Source organism: Penaeus vannamei, chromosome 20 (assembly GCF_042767895.1).
Source record: "Penaeus vannamei isolate JL-2024 chromosome 20, ASM4276789v1, whole genome shotgun sequence".
Taxonomy (NCBI): Eukaryota; Metazoa; Arthropoda; class Malacostraca; order Decapoda; family Penaeidae; genus Penaeus; species Penaeus vannamei.
Genome location: NC_091568.1, coordinates 4,774,886 through 4,791,175, shown reverse-complemented (window position 1 = coordinate 4,791,175; position 16,290 = coordinate 4,774,886). Strand labels below are relative to the sequence as shown.

Genomic DNA, 16,290 nt, shown 5'->3' with positions numbered 1-16,290 from the left:
TGATTTCATTATGAAGCATTTTTTTCTAGGGCTCATAAAATCATACTGTGGAATTATGGATACATAAGTAAAGCTTGATATGGAGGAACACAGTGAAAATCAGAATGGTATAAAGTATTGCTCTTATCATTGACAGTCTTATCTATATGAAATATTGAAGATAGATTTGTTGCCATGTGAAGTGGTAGTCCAACTATTACTGACATTATTTCTCTCTCTCTAGTTGTATGACAAATACCTTAAGAGCCACTACTCAATATTGGAAGGCCTAGAAGCTTCCTTCCGTAAGAACCGACGCTTTGAGCAAGTCTATCGAGACTTTGAAATGCAGAAAGTCTGCTATTTGCCACTGACGTCATTTATCTTGAAACCTCTCCATCGTCTCCAGCATTATCACTTACTGCTTGACCGTAAGTATTTTTGTGTGTTTTATGTACAGTAAAAGTAGGTCACTTTTGAATTGTACTAACTGATTTATTTTTTTATCAAGGAAGTATTAAGTTCAGCAGTGACACTAAACCAATGTGTTTATTAGTATTGTTGTTGATATGTGAGTTTCTCATTTCCATCAATTTCTTGCATATTTGAAAATTAATGAGTCTATTTTTGTATTATGAAGTCAAAGGAATATTAAGATGAATGATTTTCTTCTGATGACAGGACTTGTAAAACATTATGGCAGTGCTAATCATCATGACTACCGTGAGTGCATGACAGCCAAAGCCAAGTTGAGTCAAGCTGTGAAAGGCATGGGACCAGCACTCGCTGCCTCTGTGAGTTATAGATATTTGTTCTTTCTTGCCTTTCATTTTCCCTTTTTTTGCTTATAGAATTTAAATGTTGAAATATGTATATATTTTAGTGGATAATTAATTGAAATGACGGAGGATAGTTGTATCATGTGATAAATTTGTGATCAGTATTTTTAAAATATCCTCTTTCTTGTATAAAGGAGAACCTTGTCAAGCTGGTAGAGCTGCAGCGAGATCTGGTGGGAATAGACAATTTAGTACAACCTGGGCGAGAATTCTTGCGAGAAGGTTGCCTACAAAAGTTGTCTCGGAAAGGATACCAGCAGCGCATGTTCTTCCTGGTTAGTGTTCATTCTCATGGTACTCTTGTTTATGTATTCTATAAGATTAATGTTTTTTGAATTGTGTTTTATATGTATGTTTCCTGTCATGAATTCAACTTCAAATGAAATTTTTTGATTTATGGAGAGGAAGTTGATGGGAGGTGAGTAGATTTTTTTTAGCAATTATCCTTTTTTCATCATTATTTCTTTGTTATTTTTACACAATTGTGAAAATGGGAATATGGAACATTCCATGAAATTACATCATACAAAGCTCATTAGTACAGAGAATCATTTTGTGGACACAGAATGACTACAAAGAAAATGAGTCCTATTTGTCTCACTGTAATTTGGTAATCCTTATCCTTGCCCCCTTATCCTGTATGTACTCAGGTGAACTTGAAGTTGTTAAATGTTATCAGTTCTCTCGTATGTGTATTAAGGCATCTGTTTGTTACGTAACACAATTTTTAGATGTGGATCTCTCTTCATTTTATTGCGGCAGTTACAAGTGTCTTTTCCTTGTATTTTCACCTTTGTTGTGGTAAATATTTGGTATTGTTCCTATTCTTCTTGCATGGTTGGAACACATGATTACTATGATTTGTTTCATCATGTATTTTGTATTTTATTAGATAAAGTTTCATAGTACATTTTACATGCTCATTGACTGGTAATATGTTGTTACACATCCTTTGTTTATTAGTAGTACTGTGTTTATTTTGCACCACCTCAGCTGTTTGTGCAAAAAGCTGTCAGCTTCTAATCTTGCAGAATGTGTGTTCCAACATACAGTTTTTGCATTCAAATATTCTTTTTATAGTTAATGTTTTTCATGTAGGTGTTTGGCAGAATTGTTGAAAACATTTTACTATTATATCCCAATTTTACTTGTACTCTACCATGGTCTTTGTAACTGTTTAGGGTAATACTGTAAACTTGGATAGCTGGTTAGTGCTGTACATATCTCCTGTTTCCCATGGGTAAAATATTTTATTACTACAGATTCCTTGAACCACTTCCCATTTCCCAGTCATCCCCATTTCAAGACCAGTAATATAATTTTATTTTTTTTCAGGTTATACACTATATATATACATTGTTAAAGTTTCAAACACTGATGGCAAAATACATCTCTTAAGACAATGTGTTTATAAGTGAATGTAATATTAATATTAAATTTTCCCTACTTAATTATATACATATTGTAACTTGTCTCAGCAAACAGAATTTAGTCTTTTTGTAATTAGGTCTTCTGTTTCTTTCCTATAGTTCAACGATGTCTTGTTGTACACAAATCGCACCACAACCCCAGTGTTGCAATTTAAGGTGCATGGCCAACTCCCTCTCCGAGGAGTAATGGTTGAAGAAACAGAAAGCCGAATGGGAGCAACTAACTGTTTCACAATCTATGGAGGCAACAGGTAAGAAATTTATCTTTTTGTGTTCTGGAAGGCCTGTCTTGATAATGGAATTGTTGAAGGACAGGAAAGTGCAATTGTTCAAAGGAAACAGGATTATTTACTTTCTGCACTTGTTTATTGTTTAGAACATGTAAATACCATTCTTTGATTGTGCTGGGATTAGATTTTATATAATCAATACTGATGTCATGATAGAGATCATTACAAATTATAGATTTAAACTTTATTGATTGATTTATATTTTTTCATGGAACATACAGGTAAGGTTTTCCTTTATGAGAAATTCAAAATTTTGATACAGTAATATGAAAGGGACTGAAGTAACAGAGCAACTTCTTTTCTTTCTTTCTAGGGCATTAATGGTGGCTGCAAACAGTGATGAGGATAAAGCTAAATGGCTGGAAGATCTCACTGCAGCCATCAGTCAGGCTAAGTCACGGCCTGATGATGCCTTCCATTATCTATCACTTAAGTCCATCAGTAAGTAATATTGATTATGTGGACTTTATCTGCTTTACATAGCTGAAGTGTCCCATAATTTTGTTTGTTGTTTTTGTCATTATGTGTGAATATTCTGTTAATATAATGTTTTTCTTGGATGGCTCTTTAATGTATAAAGGGGGAAAAAAGACAGAGGAAAAAATATCTTTTTCATTATAGGTTCCTCTGATGAAGTTCTGGATCGCAGTGAAAGCAGCACACTTGAGGATCCTTTGAGTCCAACTCGAGGACTTGGAGAGAAAGGTGCATCTCCTCAGCAGCGATCCAATACCACCGTCCATGTTTGTTGGCACCGTGCCACCAGTGTGGCGGCAAGAGATTACTCTCTAGCTGTGCAGGTTTGTCAGAAGATATTTTTTTACTTAAAATATCATTATTTATTCTATATGTTTAGTCATAACATTATACTAAACTTGTTGCATGGATGCAGATAAGAAAAGATTGCTCTTTATTACAGAACCAACTCAGTGGGTACTTGCTACGCAAGTTCAAGAACAGCATGGGCTGGCAGAAGCTTTGGGTGGTATTCACCAACTTCTGCCTGTTCTTCTATAAGACCTTCCAGGTAAGTGCTACTAAAAGTAGTTTTGATTTTGATGCAAAAATGAAGAATATGAAGTCTGTTCTCATTTTTTGTATGATGAAATGTCAATAAAACAGCAGAATGAAAAGCAAAGAAGTACACTATCATGCTGAAGGCCACAATCTTCTTCAAAGCAGGATGTACTGAAAAAGCCTTAGCATATTCATGCATTTTCTTGCTCTTCCTTTCACTGTTTTATTTATACTTTGTTCAACATACACCCTGCACTTGTATGATGAAAAATCTCTTCCAGGATGATTTCCCTCTGGCTTCACTTCCATTGCTTGGGTACACTATAACTACTCCTGGAGAAGATGACCAAATACAGAAGGAGTTTGTCTTTAAGCTCCAGTTTAAGAACCATGTTTATTTCTTCAGGTATGTTCCATCATATACGTGTAATGATTATTGATACAGGTTCATTTTATTGATCAAAATCACTTACATCTGTAATCATTTTTAATTGCTAACAAAAGATAGTCCACATATCCACCAATGATGTGATCTATTGGTATTTGAAACTTGATTATTTGCTCTTGATACATAGGGCATTTTGCCAATTTATAAGTTACTTTGAGAACACATTCCAGTTATATATGATATGGAGAAAAAGGGCTAAGTTAAGTGTTTAAAATTGCTATAAATGTTGAATGCTAACTTTTTTCTATTCCATTTCAGAGCGGAATCCGAATTCACTTTCTCCCGCTGGATGGAAGTAATTTCTACAGCTACTCAGAACTCAGCACGGACTCGTCTCTTTAGCCGGAAAGAGAGTGAAAATGAGAGCATTAGGTTGTAATTCCCTAACTGATATTCTCCATTGATCTGATTTCTTTTACTAAAAGGACTTGTGAATTTTTTTTAAAATGTATTTTAGAGGTTTCTTGGTATTGGCAATAATAGAGAGATCCATAAAAAGTTTCACTGAAACATAGCCATGTAAATTCTTCAGTTGAGTAAATATTATATATATATATATATATATATATATATATCTTATGTATAAAAGAAAATGTCTTTACTAAGAAAATATTAGGGCAAAGCATTTTTTTTTCTTTGTTTTTCTTTTTTAGATCTCACCTCTTGTTCTTTGTACAAACAGATTAGGACTTAGTAAGTGAATAATGATTAAGCTACTGATACTGAAGACCTAATTCCTAAATAGTCAAATGCCAAACCTAAAGAAACTTCAAAGCCTGGACTTTTCACAGTGCACTGTTACTGTACACTGGAGAATTATGGTGTGTTTTTCACTTACTTCTGAAGCAGCAATAAAAAAAGAATTTTATGAATGAAAAAATATACTTTTAAGGGTGTGACTTAACTGCTGCTAATATTTTCTTCTCTTTATGCTATTATGAGTTTTATTGTTATTATTATTATTTACCAAAGCAGTTACAAGGTGCACTTATTTTTGCATTTGTTTTATAACAAATGCTGACAATTTAGGATAGGGAGAACAAGTCCACACAATAACAAAAATGTTACTGAACAACAGTGTAATGAAACATTATTTTTAAAGATGAAAAAGTTTTTTTAATAGTTTTTAAGAAAATAGTGTACATAATGTATTTTAAAAAATTATGTTATAGGTGAAGGCCTTCTCCCAGAAAAAAAGGATGTTGACAAGTACTTCAAATTTTAATAATTTTTATGGATAAGCATCTGTCCTAATATCTATATTATGAGTTAGATATGTCATGCCCATATTTTAAATGCAAAAAAGGATAATTATGTTAAACAAATATTAAATGATCAAGCATGTAAAAAAACAAACCTGTTTTAACATCTTAAAGTGATAGATCAGTGCATATCACTCTACATTATTTTTTTAATGTATTCACTCTTACTTCACATGGTGTTGTTAACAGTGAGATGTGTTTTCTATTTAAACAGGTTTGATGAAATGGAAGTTGTAGTAGTACACAGTGTGTAATTTTTATGTATAGAGGACCAAGCCATTCAATCTCGACTTAATACACCACTGTATTTTATGAATAAAAACTATTATTGCTTAAACATATACTTCATCATATCATATTTTCTATATTTTCACATGCAGTTTAGGAATATTTACCAACAAGTAAATTGGTGTGAGAGTGCTGTATATGAATTTTAAGGTGCAGTTTTTATTACAAATATAGATTTTAAAAAGGTGATATGTCCATACAACTGGCATACATTACCTTCAATAATTTTTGGCAAGATGGTATATATGTTTCATTAGAGCCTTGAGAATAACAGCATAGGTTGTGTACAGATCCATTTGCTCAGATGAAAAGCTTGCCAATTCTCATTGTTTTTGTTGGCATATTGTTTATTCTATCTAGACCATTGTGTAGATAGGTCATGTCACTGTTTCTTTTATAGATAATATTTAAGTTGTGATTACTATTCTAGGTAGCATTCATACTAATGGAATTACCAGTTTGTATTACCTAACATGTGGAAAATTAGGGATCCTAGTCGATATTAGTCATCTGTATGATATTTTGTGTATCACTGTAGGGATATCACTTATCAGTATCATGGTGTATATCAAAATTAAACTTATTCAGTTTTATAATTGAGTTACAAAATATTTTTGGTAAAATTTCATTGTAGAGGTTATTTCCTGTACATTTTTTTTAAGGGTCCAGTGGGTGTAATAAGCATTGTGTAAGAAATGTGGTCACGCCAGACTTAGTGGTTCATCATGTTATTGCTTATTTTTCTGTTTCATTTCTTCTTCATGTTACAAGTATAATTAAAAACAGAAATCATTGAGGCAGTAACAGAAGCACTTGATAATCTGATATGATACTTGGTGCCATGAGAATGTTAACATCACCTATGTGGGAGTATTTGAAATCGTAATGGTTTCAGAGCTATAAATACTATTGTAAAGGAAGGATAATTCTAAAAAGCTTCTGGTAACTTGTCCATAAGTTTTATCAGAATCTAATTTTTTTTTCCTCTTTATTCCTGTCAAAAAGTCTAATGCATCTTCCTAATGCATGTTGTGCTCAATCATCCCTGTTAACCTCAGCCTTTTTGTAAAATTTATTCTCTTAATTGCCTTGCCCCTTGCCTTACCACCTAGATCTGTATTATTGCAATAATAAATAAAATGAATAGCTAGTTCACAAAATTTATAGCCTTACATAAATATGAAGGGCAAATGACAACATTATGTGTGTATAGTGTTTATTATATTGTGAATACAGAAGTGAAAGAGAGCACACACAGGCATTGTACACATTAACACAACAATCTCAGAATTATGCCCTGTGGCAAATCCATTCCACAACATTTTTCAATTTTGGAAAATGGTTGAAGGAACCATTAACTAACATTTATTAGTTATATTATATATATATATTTATATATATATGAAACACCACTTTGGAACAGGCAACACATTAGTGTTACCAATGTAAAAGGCATTTTTTTCTTTTCTTTTTTAAAACTTTATTTGGGTATTGTTCTTTCTGCAGTATTTTGTAGTGGATTGTTCTAGTACAAAAAGTTGTGTGAAACAATAGTTGATTCAAGTTGTTCACAAAAGGTCTTGTTCATTAACCACAACAACTGTGAATTTGTTCATATAAGTACAAAAACCAATTAATTCTATTAAACTAGAAATAGTGACAAACAAAAGTTATGTTGGATTCAACCCTGTGGTGGAGTCTCTGCCTGTCTCATTAAGCACAGTATTTAATCAACATATTTATTATAGCTATATAAGAAGGGCAAACACTGACTTTATTTTATTCTAGGACTGAAGGATTTTCTAAGAGCTACAAGCATGGGTAAAACCTGATGTGAAGACGGGTAGTTTGTAAGTGGTCATTACTTCTCTCACATCTACATCCCACTTCCCCATAATATACACCAAACAGGACAGCTCTCATGAAGTACTTTGCATCAAGCTTCACCCAAGGGAAAATATTATTGAGGAAAAAAGTTTGAAAATAGAAGCAAATCATATGTCTCCTCTTGGCTGTATCCAGAATGTAAATATTATCTGAAAGTTCTATGTTAACTTCCAAGAGGATACGGCAGTCAGTCCTCCAAATATTAGTGCTATGTACAATGAGGATTGAGCAAAGTGTCCTCTCGACACGAACTCGGCCGATGACCTCTTGAAATACATATGTGAAAACTGGGAATTGCCAAATGATATTGCTATGCATACACTTAGCATGCAAGGATTGCAGACACAGGAAGTTTAAGGATATGACATCCACTCCTGTAACTGTAATGGAAGGAATTGATACAAGTTTGACAAATAGGTCATTTCTAATGTTTTTTTTGTTTTTTTCTTGCTAATCAAATAATAAGCCTCTGAACAAATCTACTATGATACATGTACATACATACATACCGTATATAATCAACTGATCATAACTGAATCACGTTGAGGAGAAAATCACCAATCACTTGTACATATTGTTGAAATATTTACAAATTATATTGTAAATATGTTACTATATCTATAATAATCGTAATCATATTTTTTCTCTCCTTATCAAGAAAATTAACACAAATATTTACAAACCCAGCTCCCTAAGACATGATTTCCTGCTGGAATTACTTAAACCTTATGATCAAAATATTGTTCCAAAAGCTGTGAAAGTGAGCAAGATGATCTAAATGTATTTCTTTTAAATCAACCATCTTATTGTTCAGTGAATTTAATTTGTTCTTTGTACTAAGCATAAAACTAACAAATCAAAAGACAAAGTTTTGGTCCCCTCCATCCATTTGGTCAGGTTCATGTAAGTTTTCTTTAAAGTAAATTCAAATATTACACTTTTGATGGGCATTTCGAATCTTTTTGCCCAATGTTGGAGAGAGGAGAATGCCTCCTCTGGAACCCAATGCAGTCCAATAAAATTGCTAATGCCATTGCATTGCTAGCACAGCCTTGTTCATCAGCAAAATAAAAATACATAAAAATGCCCACTTTCACAGCAAACAATTGTTCTGGAACTCTTCTCATCTAGGATTGAAGAAGAATAGTAGAATCAGATGGGTATGAATAATACACTTGGGATACTACAAAGAGCAAGGAAGGTTGGAACAGAGAGAAAGATGCTTCTTTTGAAGTTCCAGCAATGACAGCAGCTTAGAAATCTTGACTTTAAACACAAGCACCCATTTGCCAACATCTAGGGGGAAGAAGAGGTACCACAAAACATTTTCACAATTACAGCCTTACACAGCAGCCATGTGTATCTTGGATTACTTCACCAGATCAATCAGTGTCCATATATTCACACAAGACATTCCTTTAACTTGTTAAAATAAAGTTGCAGGTACCATCTCTGTGTCTTAACCCACATAGATGACTGACTGGACTTTGACTGACTGCTGACTGGCTGGCTGGCCCTCTTATTTATCTAGGAGCTCATCTGTGAGCTTATTTGACTGGTGCAGGATAAGTTGGAGTATTTGGCTGATGGTGGTTGCCTGCTACCCAGGTGCTGAAAACATCTCTGAAAGGATATAAAAAAAATGTATAAGTAAACTTCATAAGAACAAGAACACAATCTCAATTGTCAGAAATGTGAATTTTTTGTTTACAAAGCTACTATAATGCTATGAATGCTGAAAAGTGCAATTACCTGCAATGAGACACAACGCATTCATTGGAGCAGTACTCATCTTCCCATTCTGGATTGTGTACTGCTGGGTTTGTGCACCCGGACCTGATGCAGTTTGGACCAGAGGTTGGGCAGCCAACATGTCCCTGCTGGCCCTGCTGTTGTCCACCTGAACCCTGCCCACTTGGTTGCTGCTGCTGTTGTGTCTGTTGTGGAGGCTGCTGCTGCTGAGGAGGCTGCTGTTGTTGACCATGCTGTCCTGCCTGCTGCTGATGTTGCTGCTGCTGTCCTGCCTGCTGCTGTTGCTGTTGGGTAGCAGCCTGCTGTGGTGTCTGCTGGGGCTGGTGCTGCGGCCGACTACCTGGTGAGCCGCCACCACCAGGACTCGTCATGGAGCCAGGTGCTTGCTGTATGGGTTGAAACACATCAATATGCAAATATTACTGAGCTGTAGATCTTTCAAAGCCCCATTACATTTGATTCCCACCTGTTCAGAGATATAAAATAATTTTCAAATAGGAAATTAAATTGTGAATTAGTCATGCATATCCCCTTAACATACACATGGCAACATTATGCACACCTCACATACAATACTATAATCAATATTAGATTGTTGTTGCATTGCATACCTGAATGTCTACTATATCACATTATGTAATCTGTTTCTTATTTCTTACAATGTAGCAGGTTAGTAATGTAAGCTAAAGCAGTGAGCCAGCAGGTTATGTGGCAGGACAATGCAATACCTGATTCATGTAGGGAGAGGTGGTAGGTACGTTGGTCATGGGCGTCAGGTGGGACTGTGGTGTAGGCGGCTGGTGGGCGGCCTGTGGGCCCTGCTGAGCCTGGGGAGCCATGCTGGCTGCTGACATGGGTGGCATAGAACCATGGGGCATCATAGGTGGGCCAGAAGGTGGCATGGGCTGTGACATGGGAGGGGTCATCATGGGTGGGGGAGGGTCGGCCATGAGTGAGGAGAGGAGAGGAGACTTCTTGGCCAGTGGTGACATCTGTGTGGAGGACTGAACTTGGGGGTGGCCAGGGGCGCTAGTAGTGGGAGGGTAGCCAAACCCAGGGGCAAACTGGCCATACCCAGGAGCTCCATACACCCCTTCACCCTCACCACCCTGTAACACAAGCCAGGGGTCAGGCCTTACTACCAGTGGCGTATAGCAATAGTTATTATGCTGGTTAATATAGCTTAAGCAAGCTCTCATGCACTTATCAATGTTAGAATAAAGTTGTTATGGATTACAGATCAACAAACACTCCACAGAGGCAAATAAAATCAGCTTGACTGGTCATGATTATGCATTAGAACAACTTTCCTTTCCGTTAATCTAAGCGCCAAGCCCCGGACATAAACAGCGGAATCCCGACTGCAGTCTCCGCGTCTTACCTTCGAGACTAAACTGGCGCGATAGGCTGCGAGAGCTTTGAGGTATTCCTTCTTGGCCGCTTCGGTTTTCTTCTTGTACACGTTCTTGTGGTCGGCGTCGAGCGAGTCCCACATGGAAGCGACGATCTTGGACACCTCCCCGAAGGACGCATTGGGGTTGGAGCCTTTGATGGCGGCCTGGGTGTCCCGGAAGAACAAAGCGTAAGCGGACACTGGCCTGGAGAAAGAGAAAAGTGCATGCTATTAGTTGGGCTATCCACGACCAATGCCATTGCATTGACAATACGAATAAGAGAAATAATATTTAAAGTAACACGAAACTGTGCAACAATTAGTCATAGAATCGTTTAAATTATCAGCTAGACATTTTCCGCAGAGTGGACGTCTCTTCCCCTCTATGTTGGGGCCACTGACCACGCCGCGTCTGAGAACTCATATCTCACCCCCGAAAGTGAAAAAAATACAACTCTTCGGCAACTGTTTTACCCAAATAAATACATAAATCAAATAAACCAAATCATAATCATAACAATACTGAAAACAAGGTAAAAAGGTTTGAAGAAAAGTCTCGTCCTGACATGCATTTGGCCCGCGTCTGAATGCGAGACAAAGGAAGAGTCGCGAGCGCGGGAGAACGTGTAGGCCTGCACCGCTATCAAAAAGGTCAATAAAACTGGGGATTTATCTGACAGCGATAGCCTCATGACGCCAAGAAACAGATCTTCCGAGTCTAGACTATGTTGACTGCCAGGACACATCACTTTTTTCACACTCGCGGCTCCGATGCCTACAAGCGGACGAATTTCCGCTTTGCGAGGAGGACTCAAGCAATAGTAATTTTAATGTTCAAAGTCGAGAAACGCAAGAAAAATGTGTATGCACAGTATGTATGTATGCAGGCCTATGTGTGTATGTATGTATATACGCACTGTGTGTGTGTGTGTGTGTGTGTGTGTGTGTGTGTGTGTGTGTGTGTGTGTGTGTGTGTGTGTGTGTGTGTGTGTGTGTGTGTGTGTGAGCGATGAGCACTTATCGAAGTCCGGAGAGGAAAAACCGGGCAAATGGACAAAACACGCGGCCGGGAGAGCAAGATGCCTCCGTGTGTGTTTTCTCGACCGAAATAAGTCAACACTCATATCTGGCCATATTTACAATTTTATGGCTTAAAATTCAATTAAAGTAACCTTGCCCGGGGAAGTGGGGACTAATCTAATTCGGCCTCGTGTCACAAAGGACTTGCAGAGGAAGAAAAATGACATCTTTTTCACCCATTTTCATCCCGTCTCTCCGCCGAGCAGCCGGCCTACGACCCCGCCGCCTCCGCCCGCCGCCCGCCGCTCCCGCCGCTGAGTGAACCTTTCGGAAAGGGAGCGATCGCCTCCGAACAGCGAACACTATCTTAACCCAGAGGAAACACAATACAAGAAAAATTACTACTTTTTCGGCGCATTAGAATACATAAACAGGAGAGAGGGCTTACGACGGAGGGCGCGAAAAGAGATACAGCATCTTGCTTTCCCGGACTATTTGATACTTGACGTCGACGCAAATTTAAAATGCAGCACATCGGCTACTTGCCTGCAGAGCGCGGGCTTGTACACTGCTCTAATATCATTAATACTCACTTCTCTTTCCTTCGCGGGCATCCTGTGTCCCACTGGCATAAAACGTCTATTCACTTTGTGTTCCCGATTCCAGTCATTTCTATCGAAACGAGTGTATTAACTCTGCGGTTCTGGGGTTTCACGTTTCACTAACATCACCGGGGGATTTCCCGCTTCTTATTTCTTACAATCCACGTATTTTTACCCAGGCAGATGTAAAATCACCGCAAGATAAAGTTAGAAATTATGCCAACGTGGCTCCGACGTGCGAAGCTAATAAGCGCACACTAATCCCATTTAAGCTGGGAGCCCAACATTGTCAAAACAAAGTTCCTTACGTTCCCGCAATAAATCAAGAGTGGCCTTAATCCTCAAAACAACTTGAAAGCTGGAGTGAGTGGAGACAAATTAGCGATAAATCAATGTGGACGTTGCCCTTACCAGTTTAAATGGGGAGCGGCCGTCTCTGACCGCGCCCTGATTGGCCCGGACAAGTACGTCCTGACCAATGAGCGCTCGCAGAAAATTATTTCAACCCTTCACTTCCCATGACAATCCTGTGTCTTCGCGGAATGACGAACGGTCTGCGGCAGCCAGCGCCCGCGGGGAAGGCGCGCGGTGCCATCGGCTGCTGCTTTTACGCCGGCCGCAATCAGATCGGCCGAGGCGTCCAATCAGAGCGCGCGCCCGGATCGGAGGGACACGAGCCTAAGCCACACTTAATCCTCCCGGCCCGATGCTTCGCCCGGCATCTTGCGAGCTAATCTCAGCCGCTGGCCGTCACATGCTAATCATAACATGGGCAATAAAATGAAAAATGGTTCCTGTAGTGATGCCAGAGCCTCATTTTACTGCGTCTTTATGCGTTTATATCCTCCAAGACGCCGACGTCTGTGGCCGCGGATCTCGCCCATCCCGCAGCCCCCCCCCTCCCCCCCCCCCCGCCAACCACGGCTCTTCTCCATCTAAAATAACTACAAGATTAATAAATGTCACGGATTTTACTCTTTATTTCCTCCTCTATTTTATATGAAAAAAGCTTGCAATGGGAACGGAAGGGCTCGAAAAAACCCTACAAAGCCTTGCAACTGAGTTCAATCTCCGGGAGAATCCTTATGTAAAGTGGTCCTTGCTGCTTGCGCCGAGATGCTTAAACTTCCTTATTGTTCTGACAAAAAAAAAAAAAAATCTCTTCAGTAAAACATACTGCCTTTAGTACAAAATACAGCATCATGCGCATTCCCTCGCATCTAGAACAAAAATTATCACCCTAACATAACACATATAAAGATGACAGCAATACTGTTCTTGAAATCTTAAAGACATCACAATTTCCATCTTCCTCTCTCCCTTCTTTCGCAAATAAAAAAAAAACAAAAAACAACAAAAAAATCACCGACGTTTCCCTGGGCCCCAGAGACAGGCAGAAAGTGTGTGTTATGTGTGTTACAAGTTCTCAACAGTCCACCGCCTCTCCTACGTGACTGGTGCGTGTTACTCGTAATCTCAAACACGACTGTTACATGTTTCGGTGCCGGAGCGATGGCGGACACGAGGCATCGCCTCAAGAAACGTAAATAGCACTTTAATACGGGAGAGACAGGGTGGGGATAGGAGGGGGGGCGGGGGGGGGGTAGATACAAGAGAAAGAGGAGGATATCTACATGTATATATATGTATGCATGTAAGCATGGATATTTGTCTTGTCTGTCTTTATAAGTGGATGAGAAAGGGAGGGAGGGGGGGGGGGGAGGAAGAGGGAGGGAGGGAGAGATGGAGAAAGAGAGGGAGAAAAATAGAGAGAGAGAGAGAGAGAGAGAGAGAGAGAGAGAGAGAGAGAGAGAGAGAGAGAGAGAGAGAGAGAGAGAGAGAGAGAGAAAAGGAAAGAAAGAGAGAGAGAGAGAGAGGTAAAAGGAAAGACATCATCCGAGCCGAGCAAAGTTCTCGTCTATCACACAGATTGGATTATAATGATCAGGAAGGCCAGGGAAGGAAAGATGAAAAAATGAGACACAAAAGGCATCTTAAATAGTACAGTCCCGTTCTTCCTCTCTTTCACCTCCCCTGCTTTCCATCTCTCTCTACTTTTATTCTATTTCCGTCTACCTCCCTCTCTCTCTCTCTTTACCTCCCTCCCTCCCTCCCTCCCTCCCTCTCTCTCTCTCTCTCTCTCTCTCTCTCTCTCTCTCTCTCTCTCTCTCTCTCTCTCTCTCTCTCTCTCTCTCTCTCTCTCTCTCTCTCTCTCTCTCTCTCTCATTTTACCTCCCCCTCTCTGTCTGTCAGTCGGTCTCTCTCTTTCCCTTCCTTCACCCCCCCCCCCCTCTCTCCGTCCCTCCCTCCCCCTCTCCCTCCCTCCCCATCTCCCTTCTCCCTTTCTCTCTCTGTGGAAGTCGCATTAGAGACATTATTATCCTTGCCTATTATAATAAAGCAATATAATATTTCACCCGTACGTCCCCTCACAGATCGCTCGCTCGACCCACAGCGCTTCGCTCACAGCCGCCGCTACATCGCACTGTCCTCCCTCTTTCTCCCTCTCTTCCCCCTCTCCCACCACCACCACAGAACTCCCTGCTACTCCGCCCACTCCCATTCACAGTCGTCTTCTCCTCGTCCTCCCTTCGCCTCCCACCTCCTCCGAAGGGCGCCCGAGGAGGAGAAACTGAAACGGGCGCTCGGTGGAGGCGAGAGCCACGGGGGGCGGAATGGCAGTTCGATGGGTTTGGTCTTCGTCTGATTTGAAGGGGGAGGGGGAGGGGGAGGGAGAGGGGGAGGGAGAGGGAGAGGGAGAGGGAGAGGGAGAGGGAGAGGGAGGGGGAGGGGGAGGAGGAGGAAGGGGAGAGCGAGAGGGAGGGGGAGAAGGAGAGGGGGAGCAGGGAAGGGAAGAGGAAGGGGAGGAGGAAGGAGGGGAGAAGGAAGGGAAGGGAGGAGGAGGAGGAAGGGAAGGGAGGGGCAGGTACAAGCGAGAGGACACTGAACGTTAATGTGTAACGAAGGGGCGCTGATGATTGCCTTCATTTTATAGAAACCGGGAAAGAGTCTATATATATATATATATATATATATATATATATATATATATATATATATATATATATATATATATATATATATATATCATAATATAATATAATATAGTATAATATATATATATATATATATATATATATATATATATATATATATATATATATATCATAATATAATATAATATATATATATATATATATATATATATATATATATATACAGAGAGAGAGAGAGAGAGAGAGAGAGAGAGAGAGAGAGAGAGAGAGAGAGAGAGAGAGAGAGAGAGAGAGAGAGAGAGAGAGAGAGAGAGAGAAAGAAAATCAGTAATAATAATAATAATTAAACTCTAGATCTCTTTCTCCTCTCTCCCCCCCTCCTCCTCTCCCTTCCACCACCACCTCCCCTTAAAAAAAAACAAAAAAAAAAACAGTGATGTCCACCTTAAACCACCACCCTCCACCCCTTCCGCCTGACCTTCCAGCCCCCTTTGACGCTTCCTTTCGCGTCAACACCAAAAAAAAAAAAAGCCCGGAGAGATCTTGAACGGACACCACCAGCGTGAGGAGTTCCGCAGTGACGTGGGCTGGGCTTTCGTGCGGGGGGGGCGAGAGAGGCGTGGGGTCCCTGTCCCGTGCCCCGGAGACAAATCCCGGGCCTCATCTCGGGCAGCTCTCGGGTACGTCTCGTTGGTGTAGAAGGGGGGGAGGGGGGAGGGGGGAGGGGGGGAGAGGGGAGGGGAGGGAGGGGAGGGGGGGTATTTTCGGGTAGGTTCACAAGTAAAGACGAGAGCGGATTGGTTATGCTGGTACGTTATCCTACTCGGAAGCGACGAAGAAGTAGAAGTAGTAGAAGAAGAAAAAGAAGAAAAAAAGGAAAAAAGGAGAAAAGGAAGGAGAAGAGAAAAAAAAATGCTAACACAACACTAAACAACCAACAACGAACACCCGATCCAACACACAATAACCCTCCCCCCTTTTTTTCCAAGAGCAAGCAAAGAGCTCCCATACAGCTGCCCCTCCCCCCTGCCCCCTCCCCCCTCCCCCCACCTCCCCCAGCAGACGGAGGCGCAGACGAAGCGGAGTG

General features: G+C 40.0%; 2 protein-coding genes across 16 annotated transcripts in view; one reads left to right on the top strand and one right to left on the bottom strand.

Moving 5' to 3' along the window:
• Nucleotides 1–6,703, top strand: part of Cdep (Chondrocyte-derived ezrin-like domain containing protein) — a 385,231-nt gene extending 378,528 nt beyond the window's left edge. For all 3 annotated transcript variants that reach the window (XM_070134759.1, XM_070134758.1, XM_070134757.1), the window contains 9 exons: nucleotides 224–410; nucleotides 661–773; nucleotides 953–1,093; nucleotides 2,348–2,499; nucleotides 2,852–2,979; nucleotides 3,160–3,338; nucleotides 3,458–3,565; nucleotides 3,837–3,961; nucleotides 4,262–6,703. In XM_070134759.1, the coding sequence (XP_069990860.1) occupies nucleotides 224–410; nucleotides 661–773; nucleotides 953–1,093; nucleotides 2,348–2,499; nucleotides 2,852–2,979; nucleotides 3,160–3,338; nucleotides 3,458–3,565; nucleotides 3,837–3,961; nucleotides 4,262–4,382 (1,254 nt within the window). In that variant the 3' untranslated portion in view covers nucleotides 4,383–6,703. The remainder of the gene's footprint in view (nucleotides 1–223; nucleotides 411–660; nucleotides 774–952; nucleotides 1,094–2,347; nucleotides 2,500–2,851; nucleotides 2,980–3,159; nucleotides 3,339–3,457; nucleotides 3,566–3,836; nucleotides 3,962–4,261) is intronic.
• Nucleotides 6,704–6,757: 54 nt separating this feature from the next.
• The window catches only part of LOC113828121 (TOX high mobility group box family member 4-A), a 711,447-nt gene continuing 701,914 nt past the window's right edge, over nucleotides 6,758–16,290 (bottom strand). For 12 of the 13 annotated variants that reach the window (XM_070134765.1, XM_070134761.1, XM_070134763.1 and 9 more), the window contains 4 exons: nucleotides 10,574–10,790; nucleotides 9,921–10,301; nucleotides 9,193–9,578; nucleotides 6,758–9,063 (listed from right to left, as the gene is read on the bottom strand). In XM_070134765.1, coding sequence (XP_069990866.1) covers nucleotides 8,988–9,063; nucleotides 9,193–9,578; nucleotides 9,921–10,301; nucleotides 10,574–10,790 — 1,060 coding nt within the window. In that variant the 3' untranslated portion in view covers nucleotides 6,758–8,987. The remainder of the gene's footprint in view (nucleotides 9,064–9,192; nucleotides 9,579–9,920; nucleotides 10,302–10,573; nucleotides 10,791–16,290) is intronic. The other variant, XM_070134771.1, reaches the window with a different exon arrangement.